Consider the following 12,791-nt stretch of genomic DNA (forward strand, 5'->3'; position numbering starts at 1 on the left):
CTGTCAAAGAAGTATTTCATTCTTCTCTGACTACACAACAAATTCTCACGAGCAAATTCCCAGGCCTTCGTCATTTTATCACCCAAATTAGTCAGATAATCTAATAAATTAATATCAGAATTTACCTTCCCATGACTCTCTTACAACATCAAGCGGACCCCGAACACAATGCCCAAAAACCAAATTAAATGGGGATAAACCAAGAGACTGACTTGGAGCCGAGCGAAAAGCAAATAAAAGATATGGTAATTCTTTGTCCCACTCAGAGCCGTGACTTAGACAATATTTCCTAATCATCGATTTCAGAGTTTGATGAAACCTCTCAGAGCACCCTGACTTTCCGGATGATAAGGAGATGAAGTCACATGCTTAATACCCAATTCTGCCATTTTCCCTTAAAATATTTGCTAACAAAGTTTGTACCACAATCAGATTGAACCACCTTAGGCATTCCGAACCTAGTAAAATTCTTAATTAATACCTCAACAATTTTTGCACTTTTTGATGGATCGTAGAGGAATTGCTTCTGGATAACGAGACATTTTATCCATCATGGTGAAAATATACTCATTCCCACTACGAGTCCTGGGCAACGGCCCTACAACATCAATGATAATTTCTTTAAAAGGTTCAGAAATCACAGGGATGGGACATAAAGGAGCTTTTGGAATAACTTGGTTTTTTTATTACCGACCTTCTGACAGATACTACTCTATTGACAAATTTCTTCACGTCGGATTTCAATTTGGGCCAGTAATAATCCTTAAGCAATTTCCCAGCTGTCTTGTTTCCGAAATGACCCGCCAAACCATTATCATGTGCCAACGACATCAAGCCAATGGTGTGAACATATAAGGAACCAATATCTGTTTTAAAACTTCATGTGCACTACTGCCAGCCTCTCTAGGCCTACTCAACCTGTAAAGAATGTTATTAATTATTTTAAACTTTGGGACAGTTAAATCATCCACTTCGCCTGACTCAACAGGAAGGTCCCTGAATTCTTGTTTCTGAGCTTTAATTAGCTCTTCCTTTGTCCAATTTGGAAGGTCTTTTTTGCAATATTCCTATCTACAACTAATTTACTACCACTACTACTACTAATACTGTTCTAAAACTACTACAATCTACGTCTGTTGTTGACTCTGCAGCGTCAACAACACTAGCTCTAGAACGAGTAACGACAGCAATTTCACGATTCATTAAAATTGATCCTGTTTATTTTTATAAGCCACATCATTTCCTAACACAATATCTACATCTTTAACAGGAAACCTATTCACAATGGCCAACTTCAATATTCTGAAAAAGATGGACATTTTAAATGGAAATTACCGATGGGATAGGACTCAACTGAATCAGGAAAGCCAGACAACAAAACAAACTTTGATCAAAGTCATGGACAAAATCGCAAGGTAATGCCTCTCTAAAATCAACGACTGAGCCGCTCCCGTGTCCTGCAAATGCGAACCACCAGAGAACAACTTTGGACGAATCCACAGACGAGACACTACCACGGGACAAATTGCACCTTTCAAAGCAATTGGACAGTCATTGTTCAGTCGTTCTCGTTTGGACGGGCTCTCTCTCGCTTATCAATGCCCATAACTGATCTACCCCCTAGCTTGTAGGGACTTCTTAAAGGCAAAACACTGACTTTTTACATGGCCCTTTTATTACAGAAGAAGCATGTCATGCTTCTTAACCTTTCAAGATTATTTATGTTACCTCTGTCAGGAGAAACACGATTGTTATTAGCAGAAAAATGATTAATATTATTCTGCCTCCTGGGCTGACTCCTATTAACATAATTAGGCCTCCCAAAAACATTGTAATTATTATTATTATTATTACTCTGACTTTTCTCATAACACAACCAGGCTTTATATTACCATCACCCCTAACTCATTCTTATCATGACAGGTAATATTCGTCACTAGCAATGGCAACCTCCTGCAAAGTATCAATCTTTAATTCTTCCAAATGCACCTTTCAACTTATCAAGTACACACCTCTTAAACTCCTCTACAAGTACCAATTCTTTCAACCCTTCAAAATTGTCAACTTCTTTTATACTTTAACCAATCTTCAGCATATTGCCTCTTACCCCTAGCAAATTCTACGAACGTCTGTTCCCTATCTTTCTGTAAATTCTTGAAACGCTGTCCAAAGCTTCCCGGGACAAGCTCATAAGCCTTTAGCACAATGGTTTTCACATTATCATAGAATCGGATGATAAACTCTCATCCAACATTTATACAACTTTCTGAGCCCTACCTATCAATTTACTCTGGATAAGTGTCGTCCAGTACTCTTGAGGCCACTGCAATTTAGCGGCAATCCTCTCAAATGAAACAAAAAACTCCCTTGGGTATTACACTCTTGAAAATGTGGCACAAATTTGAGTGCCTCTGACAAATTAATAGTTGGCGTCACAAATTGGGAAGAGGGAGAGGAAACAGGATCCATTAAACGCATTTCCTCTCAAACTGCCTCTCTCTCTCTCTTCCTCTGCCCTAAATTTTTCTATATTAAACTCTATTGTTTTTAACTCAATTTTGAGTATTCAAAAACTCTTTAGACACTTCCTCTTTGACTATGACTTCATTTCCCCTCTGTCTTCACAGTTTTAACATAATCATATACCTTCAACAACAATCGGAGCCCTTCCTTACAGACGAATCAAATTCAATTTCAAATGCTGAGCCACTTGTTCTAACTCAAGCCTTATCCAACTCTGCGAGCCTTGTTTAAAATCTCCACTAAGAAGCTCTAAAACATCAATAGTACACATTTTGCTCAATCAAACCTCAAAACAATACCCCCCCAAAAAAATATCAAATCTGGAGAAGGTGTAAAACTGTTGCCCAAAAATAAAACCCCCAGAATCAATTTTGCACTAGTGAATACTTGCAGGAACAAAATATCCTGTCACAGTCTAGTTTGTGATGGGTCGTTTTACCACCACCACATACACTTGTATACTTATCCAATATTAGTATTCACTAACCAGAATACGAAATTCACAGTAAGTGAAATCGTATCACAAGACTATCAACCAATGTGTGCAAAACCAATTTGGGGGTGAAAAATAAACACTAAGAAAAATAACTTAATTTTAATACATGAAGATATAGACAGAAATGACGCCTGAACCACTAGATACAATGATTATAATGAAAAACAATTACACTTTCTTATATATAAAAAAACACTTAACCAATTAATAGAAAAACAACACATTCAAACGCAATATGGAGGGGGCTCCAGAAAGGAGGAGAAGTTCAAAAAGAATGAATAACCTTAACTAAAATACAACACTAAAGTATTCAGAGGTGGTCCTTGTAAATACTGTGCCGTGATCTGGTTAAACCTAAGGATCTCCACGTCTGGAGATTGAGACAGGGTGACGTCAAATTATGGGCCCAACTGGAGGCGTTGGCCTATACCTCCACCAATTCACAGGCCGTGATCCAAACTGAGGCGTCTTGCTCAGCATGCAAACTAATAACAGTCCAAATACCGCACCGTTGGACAGAGAGGTCCCCTTAAAGCTATGGTAACTGAACCAAGGGCGTAGCAGGATAATAAATGAATAAATCCTCAAGCTGCTGAAGGTAGTGGATCCAAAATAATCCTAAGTTCAGGATGCCAAAAACGTAGCAGTCAACAGCAGCGGCCAAAATCAAGTAGAAACGCCCAGGTCAAGGTTCAGAACACAATTGTCCACCACTTCATTCAGGACGTTGACAACCCCTCGGCCTCCTGGGGCGGAGGGGTGGGGGAGCTGGGAGAAAAGCCGTACACCCTCAAAACATGAAAGACAAAACGGTCGTTAGTGAAAACGTAAACACAAGAACCACAGAGGAGGAAAACTAGCTAATACATTGTGACAATAATTTAACATTTAAAATTAAAGCTAAGACAAATCAACTAATTAAATAATGACAACAAGATGACACCCATCAGCCTCCTCTTTCTTCATCATCCTTCATCCCTCAGTCTCCTGTTGCTTCATCATCCTTCACCCCTCAGCCTCCTGCAGCTTCATCATCCTTCACCCTTCAGCCTCATGCTGCTTCATTATCTTTCGCCCCTCAGGCTCCTGTTGCTTCACCATCCTTCACCCCTCAGCCTCCTGTTGCTTCATCATCCTTTACCCCTCAGCCTCCTGTTGCTTCAACATCCTTTGCCCTTCAGCCTCCCGTTACTTCATCAACCTTTAACCCCTCAGCCTCCTGTTGCTTCATCATCCTTCACCCCTCAGCCTCCTGTTGCTTCATCATCCTCCACCCCTCAGCCTCCTGTTGCTTCATCATACTTTGCCCCTCAGCCTCCTGTTGTTTCATCATCCTTCACCCCTCAGACTCCTGTTGCTTCATCATCCTTTGCCTCTCAGCCTACTGTTGCTTCATCATTCTTCGCCCTTCAGCCTCCTGTTGCTTCAACATCCTTAACGCCTCAGTCTCCTGTTGCTTCATTCTCTTTTGCCCCTCAGCCTCCTATTGCTTCATCATCCCTCAGCCTCCTATTGCTTCATTATCCTTCCCCCCTCAGCCTCTTGTTGCTTCAACATCCTTCACGCCTCAGCCTCCTGCTGCTTCACCATCTTTCGCCCCTCAGCTTCCTGTTGATTCATCATCCTTTGCCCCTTAGCCTCCCATTGCTTCATCATCCTTAACCCCTCAGGCTCATGTTGCTTCATAATCCTTCACCCCTCAGCCTCCTGTTGCTTCTTCATCCTTTGCCCCTCAGCCTCCTGTTGCTTCATCATCCTTCATCCCTCAGCCTCCTGCTGCTTCATCATCTTTCGCCCATCAGCCTCCTGTTGCTTCATCATCCTTCATCCCTCAGCATCCTGTTGCTTCATCATCCTTCACCCCTCAGCCTCCTGCTGCTTCATCATCCTTCACCCCTCAGCCTCCTGCTGCTTCATTATCTTTCGCCCCTCAGCCTCCTGTTGCTTCACCATCCTTCACCGCTCAGCCTCCTGTTGCTTCAACTCCTTTGCCCCTCAGCCTCACGTTGCTTCATCATCCTTAACCCCTCAGCCTCACGTTGCTTCATCATCCTTCACCCTTCAGCCTCCTGTTGTTTCATCATCCTTCACCCCTCAGCTCCTGTTGCTTCATCATCCTTTGCCCCTCAGCCTCCTGTTGCTTCATCATCCTTCATCCCTCAGCTTCCTATTGCTTCATCATACTTCACCCCTCAGCCTCCTGTTACTTCAACATCCATCATGCCTTAGCCTATGCTGCTTCATCATCTTTCGCCCCTTTGCCTCCTGTTGATTCATCATCCTTCACCCATCAGCCTCCTGTTGCTTCAACATCCTTCACACCTTAGCCTCACGTTGTTTCATCATTTTTCGCCCCTCAGCCTCCTGTTGCTTCGTCATCCTTTGCCCCTCAGCCTCCTTTGTTTCATTATCCTTCACCCCTCCGCCTCCTGTTGCTTCATCATCCTTCACCACTCAGCCTCCTGTTGCTTCATCATCCTTCGCCCCTCAGCCTCCTGTTGCTTCATCATCCTTTGCCCCTCAGCCTCCTGCTGCTTCAACATCCTTCATGCCTCAGCCTATGCCGCTTCATCATCTTTCGCCCCTCTGCCTCCTGTTGCTTCATCATCCTTCACCCCTCAGCCTCCTGTTGCTTCAACATCCTTCACGCCTCAGCATCCTGCTGTTTCATCATCTTTCGCCCCTCAGCTTCCTGTTGATTCATCATCCTTTGCTCCTCAGCCTCCTGTTGTTTCATCATCCTTCACCCCTGAGCCTCCTGTTGCTTCATCATCCTTCGCCCGTCAGCCTCCTGTTGCATCATCATCCTTCGCTCTTCAGCCTCCTGTTGCTTCATCATCTTTTGCCCCTCAGCCTCCTATTGCTTCATCATCCTTCACCCCTCAGCCTCTTGTTGCTTCAACATCCTTCACGCCTCAGCGTCCTGCTGCTTCACCATCTTTCGCCCCTCAGCCTCCTGTTGCTTCATCATCCTTCGCCCCTCAGTCTCCCGTTTCTTCATCATCCTTAACCCCTCAGCCTCCTGTTGCTTCATCATTCTTCGCCTCTCAGCCTCCTGTTCCTTCGTCATCCTTTGCCCCTCAGCCTCCTGTTGCTTCATCATCCTTCATCCCTCAGCTTCCTATTGCTTCATCATACTTCACCCCTCAGCCTCCTGTTGCTTCAACATCCTTCACCCATCAGCTTCCTGTTGCTTCAACATCCTTCACACCTCAGCCTCCTGTTGTTTCATCATCTTTCGCCCCTCAGCCTCCTGTTGCTTCATCATCCTTTGCCCCTCAGCCTCCTGTTGTTTCATCATCCTTCACCCCTCAGCTTCCTGTTGCTTCATCATCCTTCGCCCCTCAATCTCCTGTTGCTTCAACATCCTTTGCCCCTCAGACTCCTGTTACTTCATCATCCTTTGCCCCTCAGCCTCCTGTTGCTTCAACATCCTTCACGCCTCAGCCTCCTGTTGTTTTCATCATCTTTCGCCCCTGCCTCCTGTGGTTTCATCATCTTTCGCCCATCAGCCTCCTGTTGCTTCATCATACTTCACCCCTCAGCCTCCTGCTGCTTCAACATCCTTCATTCCTCAGCCTATGCCGCTTCATCATCTTTCGCCCCTCAGCCTCCTGTTGCTTCATCATCCTTCACCCCTCAGCCTCCTGTTGCTTCAACATCCTTCACGCCTCAGCCTCCTGCTGTTTCATCATCTTTCGCCCCTCAGCCTCCTGTTGCTTCATCATCCTTCACCCCTCAGCCTCCTGTTGTTTCATCATCCTTCACCCCTCAGCCTCCTGTTGCTTCATCATCCTTCGCCCCTCAGCCTCCTGTTGCTTCAACATCCTTAACGCCTCAGTCTCCTGTTGCTTCATCATCTTTCGCCCCTCAGCCTCCTATTGCTTCATCATCCTTCCCCCCTCAGCCTCTTGTTGCTTCAACATCCTTCACGCCTCAGCCTCCTGCTGCTTCACCATCTTTCGCCCCTCAGCTTCCTGTTGATTCATCATCCTTTGCCCCTCAGCCTCCTGTTGCTTCATCATCCTTAACACCTCAGCCTCCTGTTGCTTCATCATCCTTCGCCCCTCAGCCTCCTGTTGCTTCATCATCCTTCACCCCTCAGCCTCCTGTTGCTTCATCATCCTTCGCCTGTGAGCCTCCTGTTGCATCATCATCCTTTGCCCTTCAGCCTCCTGTTGCTTCAACATACTTAACGCCTCATTCTCCTGTTGCTTCATCATCTTTTGCCCCTCAGCTTCCTATTGCTTCATCATCCTTCGCCCTTCAGCCTCTTGTTGCTTCAACATCCTTCATGCCTCAGCCTCCTCCTGCTTCACCATCTTTCGCCCCTCAGCCTCCTGTTGCTTCATCATCCTTTGCCCTTCAGCCTCCTGTTGATTCATCATCCTTCGCCCCTCAGCCTCCTGTTGCTTCACCATCCTTTACCCCTCAGCCTCCTGTTGCTTCAACATCCTTTGCCCTTCAGCCTCCCGTTACTTCATCAACCTTTAACCCATCAGCCTCCTGTTGCTTCATCATCCTTCACCCATCAGCCTCCTGTTGCTTCATCATCCTTCACCCCTCAGCCTCCTGCTGCTTCATCATCCTTCACACCCCAGCCTCTTGTTGCTTCATCATCCTTTATGCCTCAGGCTCCTGTTGCTTCATCATCCTTCACCGCTCAGCCTCCTGTTGCTTCACCATCCTTCCACCCTCAGCCTCCTGTTGCTTCAACATCCTTCACCCCTCAATCTCCTGTTGCTTCATCATCCTTTGCTCTCAGCCTCCTGTTGCTTCATACTCTGGGGCGCCTGCCTACTTCTTCACAAATTTCACTGTCTAACAAGAATGCAGGGTTCAGCCTGTCAATGGTGATCCAGTCCTCCTGCCCATGGATGTCGAGGAGGAATGCTTTGCTGGACTGCCTGATGACTCGGTGGGGCCACCTGTAGGGACTGGTTTAGGGTGGGCGGAGAGCGTCCACCCAGGCAGAGATGTAGGCGCAGGAGTTTAAGGCAGGTGGGCTTTAGGTGATGGTTCTGTTGGTGAAGGTTTTGTGGCAGGGCGCAAACCTCTGTGCAAGTTCCCTCAACCTCGGGAGTGGGGTGTTGGCTCCGTCGGCCGATGGTGGGAAGAATTCTCAGGGTACGGCCAGTATTTCCCCATAGACTTTCTCAGCAGGGGAAGCGTCGCCATTTGCTTCCGGTGCGGTGCGGTGACCCAGCAGGACCCAGGGCAGCTGTTCCTTCCACCTCTCGTTGGTGCAGTGTGCCCTATTGAGAGCTACTTTAAAGAGCGGTGTGCTCTCTCGACCATGCCGTTTGCTGCGGGTTGTATGCTGTTGTGTTGCGTGAGAGTTGTACCCATCAGATGTGCCAAGGAGACCCAAAACTCTGACAGGAAGGCAGGTCCTCTGTCCATAGTGATGCTGTCTGGCACTCCCTCGGCTTATCCAACTGGAGAGAAGGGCCTCTGCGCATGATGTTGTTGATGCTTCATCCATGGGGGTTGCTTCGGGCCAGCGGGTGGAGCAGTCTATGAGCATCAGGAGGTATCTGGCTCCCCCGACTTCAGAAGGGGCCTGACGACGTCGATATGGATGTGCCGAACCGCGGACAAGGCTGGGGAAAATCGCCGATCCCGGATTCAGTGTGCCGGGATGTTTTGCTTGTTTGGCAAGGGATGCAGCTCCTTGCCCACTGGCGGGCGTCCTTGTTGTTGCCGTGCCAGACGAACTTGTCAGTCATGAGGCGCGCTGTTGTGCATCCTGATGGATGGAAGAGACCGTGGACGATGTCGAACACTTGTTTTCTCCTCGAGGCGGGCACCAGGGGGCGTGGGCGGCCTGTGCTGGTGTCGCAGAGGAGAGTTGTGTCTGAGTTTGCTAAGGGCACATCTTTCTATTTGAGAGCCATCACTGCTGTCCTGTAGTCCACTGTCTCTGGATCCGCTGCTTATTCCCTTGCGAGGTCTTTGTAGTCGATGCCGAGGTAAAAGGAATTGATCTCTATTCTTGACAGAGCATCAGCCACTGGGTTTTTCTTGCCAGGGACGTAGTTGATGGTGCAACCGAACTCAGAGATGGCGGTCAGGTGCCGCTGTTGCCTTGCAGACCAGGGGTCCCCTTGTTTTGCAAATGCATGAACCAAGGGTTTGTGGTCTGTTAGGATTGTGAATTCGGTTCCCCCCTGCAAGTCCTTGAAGTGCCTCACAGCCTGGTAGATAGTTAGCAGCTCTCTGTCAAAGGCGCTGTAGCAGGTATCAGCTGGCAAAAACTTGCAGCTGAGGAAGGGCTGGGGAGTGCCGTCCACCAGTTGTTCGAGCACTGCACCACAGGCGATGTTGCTGGCGTCCATTGTCAATCTGAGGGCATCGGCGGGGTTGTGGTGAGTTAAGGTGGTGGCAGTGGAGAGGGCCCTTTTCGTCTGGATGAATGCCTACTGCTGCAGAGCTTCTCATGTTAGTGTTTTCGGTTTCCCCTTCAGGATTGACGTCAGGGGGTACATGATGTGGGCGACATCTGGGATGGAGTGCTGGTAGTAGTTTATCACCTGAGAAACTCCTGAAGGGCCTTGATGGTTTGTGGTTCCAGGAAATTTTCTGTAGCTTTTACTTTGGAGGCCGTGGGATGCACTCCTGCTGGGGAAATCTTGTGGCCAAGGAAATCTACTTTTTCTTTCCTGAAAATGCACTTGTCGAACCTGACAACTAATCCACTGTCCTGCAGGCGTTTCACGACGGCGCAGATGTGGCAAAGGTGTTCCTCTGGGGACCTGGAAAAAATGAGGATGTCATCGACGTAGCAGATGCAGAACGGCAGATCTCCCAAGATGGTATCCATCAGGCACTGGAAAGTGGCGCCTGCGTTCCTGAGACCGAAAGTGGAATAGGAAAATGTGTAGCTCCCGAAGGCATGATGATGGCAGTCTTTTTACAGGACATCGTCGGAATGTACAGGGACTTGGAAGTACGACTTCAGGAGATCCATCTTGGAGAAAATTTTGACTCCGTGGAGGGCGCCTGTCAGGTCTTGCATGTTAGGGAGGCGGTAGTGATCTGGTGTTGTTACCAAATTCAGGCGCCGATAGTCACTGCAGGGCTTCCATGAACCATCGGATTTCTTTACCATGTGGAGAGGGGATGCCCACAGGCTTGATGCCTTTTTAAAGACGCCCATGCTTCCATTTTCCTGCGAAGGTCCGTTTGGCATCTTGTAACTTCTGGGGGGACAGACGTCAGAACTTGGCATGGGTTGGTGGGCCCGTCGTGGTGATGTGGTGGAAGATGCTGTGCTTTGCTGAAGCCCCAGGTGCATGGCGTAGTTCTAGTTTGAACATGTCCAGGAACTCCTGTAGGAGGGACGTGTAGCTGTTGGGGCTGTGGAGCAGATGGAGGGCATCCCAGGTCCGGTGGGGAGCTGACGAGAATGGCACGTCCCTGTGTCGAGGATGCATTGTCTGGCGACGTCAACTAGAAGTCCGTGGTGCCCTAGGAAATCCAGCGGCCAGCAAAGGAACTTAGCATCCGCTACGACGAAAGGCAAGTGGTGTCTGCACCCCAAGATTGAGATCGCCTGGGTCGTTGTGCCATAAGTGCAGATGAGAGTTCTGTTTGCTGCTATGAGGGAGGGTAGTGAGCCAGGTATTTTTTCTAGACCTTCCCTGTTACTTGTGGCCGCCTTTGTTGTTTTTTGTGAAAGAACATGGAGGCCTGCAGGTTCCTAGCGTTGGTTCCGAACTTTCTATGGTAGAAACACCATGCCGGGTTTAGCCATGTCTTGTGCTCTCTGAATGGCAGTCTCTTCTTATAAAGGCGTTGATGTCTCCATCGTCGTCGCCATCTTCCTCCGACAGGTTGCAGGCTCCCAGGGAGGTGGGGTGTGTCGAGGCCTTGGAGGTCCCGTATAGTTTCTGGGCATCGTCGACTAAGGCATCCATGTCCAGGTTCTCTGCATCCCTTATCTGGCGCCGAACTTGCAAAGTTCCCGCTCAAAGCCTTCACATTCGACCTAGGGTTGGCTGAACACGAATTATTATCATTATTGTGAATTGTATATTTTATTGTCTGTTCAAGTGACCATGCATTATGCATATGTAACAGAATATTTTTGTAACAGACCAGACATTGTTAATCATTATGTTTTCTGTATGTACCTGTCCTGTTTTTGTAGAGAAATAGTTTGACCTCAGGTCACCCGTAAATCTTTGTACCCGCGGTCTCTGTGTATTGTGCAGACATCCGCACGCCACTTTATAAGCGGATTGCTTCATCAATAAACTAGCAGTACTTGTCTTCCTGCTCAATATATCTCACCTCTCTCACAGTGGTGACCCCTGGAGTGGTTCCCAGAAGCCATTAACGGACCCAAACAGCGACTAAGTCTTGGCCCGATGAACCAACCCATGCCCCTAACGGACTAACTACAGCACTCTAACAAAGCATTCGGGCGTTACCGACCCTCGTCAGCAGGTCACTGGCATCATTAGCAGACCCACACAGCATGCTCCCAGGCGTGTATTGACACGAGTGTTCCCTCACACTCCAAGTGAGGGCGCGGAATGAGCATGGACGCACACATTCCCAACCACATACAAATTACCGCAAACTTCTCAGAGGCAGACGCCTCCCTCGCGCAACTTCCTCCCGCGCACTCCTCCATGCTGATACCTGCACCCCGCGCGATGACCCCCCTGACGGACCAACCAAAGGCGGCCCTCAGCATAAGGCTGCCGCCATTCACCCATCAAAACGCAGCGTCCTGGTTCTACAGGGTTGAGGGGCAATTCAGGATAGCAGGCATAACCGATGAGGTGTTGAAGGCGGACATTGCCATCAACGCCCTTCCAGAGGAGATATATAACAAGATCTCCCCGTGGTTAATGATGACGTCAAGCCCACCACCTTCTAGGAGTTAAAAGCCACTCTCGTCGAGACCTGCTCCCTTCCAGTCTCTGAGAGAGCTGCCCGCACCCTCGACCTCGCCCTCAACCCCCGGCAGGAGAGAAACCTCTTCAAAACGTGCCGTGCCCTCCAGGACCTCCTCCTCCTCCCCAAGACTAACAGCAGCAGCAGGCACAAAGAAATCAGCCTGTCAATGGAGATCTTCCTGTGGCAGCTACTACCAGAGGTCCGTAGGCAGATCACAGAACCATACACCCTGCCGGTCGAGGACCTGATCAGGGTGGCACTGCAGCTGATGGATTCCACGAAGGCGGCAAAAGAGGGTGTCCACGCCCGCACACCCCATCAACTGCCTCCAGCCGGAGGACCCCACCACAGAGGGCATCAACGTCATTGCCCAGAGGAAGCCATCCCACCAGCAGAAGGAAAGGACGGGGCTTTGCTATTACCACCACAGGTTCGAGAAAGCTGCCCAGAAATGCCAAGCCCCCTGCCTTTTCTTCCCTCCAAAAAATGGGGGAGGTGGCGGCCACCCTCACAGGCCGCCATGGCAGCAGCAACTGAAACACCCAAGGGTCCCGCACCAGTAGGCTTTTACGTCCGCGACACAGTCTCCGGCAGGATGATGTTGATCGACACCTGCCTTCCAGAGAGGACCACATACGTCCACCGGACCCGACTGCCTCTCTGACGGCCACCAACGGGTCCCCCATCCTCTCCTGCAGCACCAAGCTCCTGTCGATCTCCATCCTTGGCCGGAGGTACAGGTGGAAATTCATCGTCGTGGACGTTAGGACCCCACTCCTGGGTGTGGACTTCCTCACCCACTTCGGACTGGCAGTTGACGTTGGCCGCAAACGCCTGCTGGACACCGAGTCCTGTCAGTCCC

The 12,791-nt window shown here is 48.8% G+C and overlaps 1 protein-coding gene across 1 annotated transcript; it reads left to right on the forward strand.

The window, feature by feature from the left end:
* The first annotated feature begins 1,284 nt into the window (after positions 1 to 1,284).
* LOC136827850 (uncharacterized) lies at positions 1,285 to 7,844 on the forward strand. Its single transcript, XM_067085309.1, has 6 exons — positions 1,285 to 1,415; positions 2,917 to 3,028; positions 3,970 to 4,206; positions 4,723 to 5,017; positions 5,544 to 6,208; positions 6,630 to 7,844. Exons 1-6 carry the CDS (start codon positions 1,285 to 1,287, stop codon positions 7,842 to 7,844), a joined length of 2,655 nt encoding a protein of 884 aa, XP_066941410.1.
* The last annotated feature ends 4,947 nt before the right edge of the window (positions 7,845 to 12,791 follow it).

Source organism: Macrobrachium rosenbergii, chromosome 42 (assembly GCF_040412425.1).
Source record: "Macrobrachium rosenbergii isolate ZJJX-2024 chromosome 42, ASM4041242v1, whole genome shotgun sequence".
Lineage (NCBI taxonomy): Eukaryota > Metazoa > Arthropoda > Malacostraca > Decapoda > Palaemonidae > Macrobrachium > Macrobrachium rosenbergii.

Excerpts from the sequence above, each read along its gene's own strand:
- LOC136827850 (XM_067085309.1), top strand. The coding sequence starts at position 1,285 with ATGGCCAACTTCAATATTCTGAAAAAGATGGACATTTTAAATGGAAAT. Across the intron at positions 3,029-3,969 it reads ACCAGAATACGAAATTCACA|CCTCCTCTTTCTTCATCATC; the intron begins GTAAGTGAAATC and ends GACACCCATCAG. Across the intron at positions 4,207-4,722 it reads CCTTTGCCCTTCAGCCTCCC|CCTCCTGTTGCTTCTTCATC; the intron begins GTTACTTCATCA and ends TTCACCCCTCAG.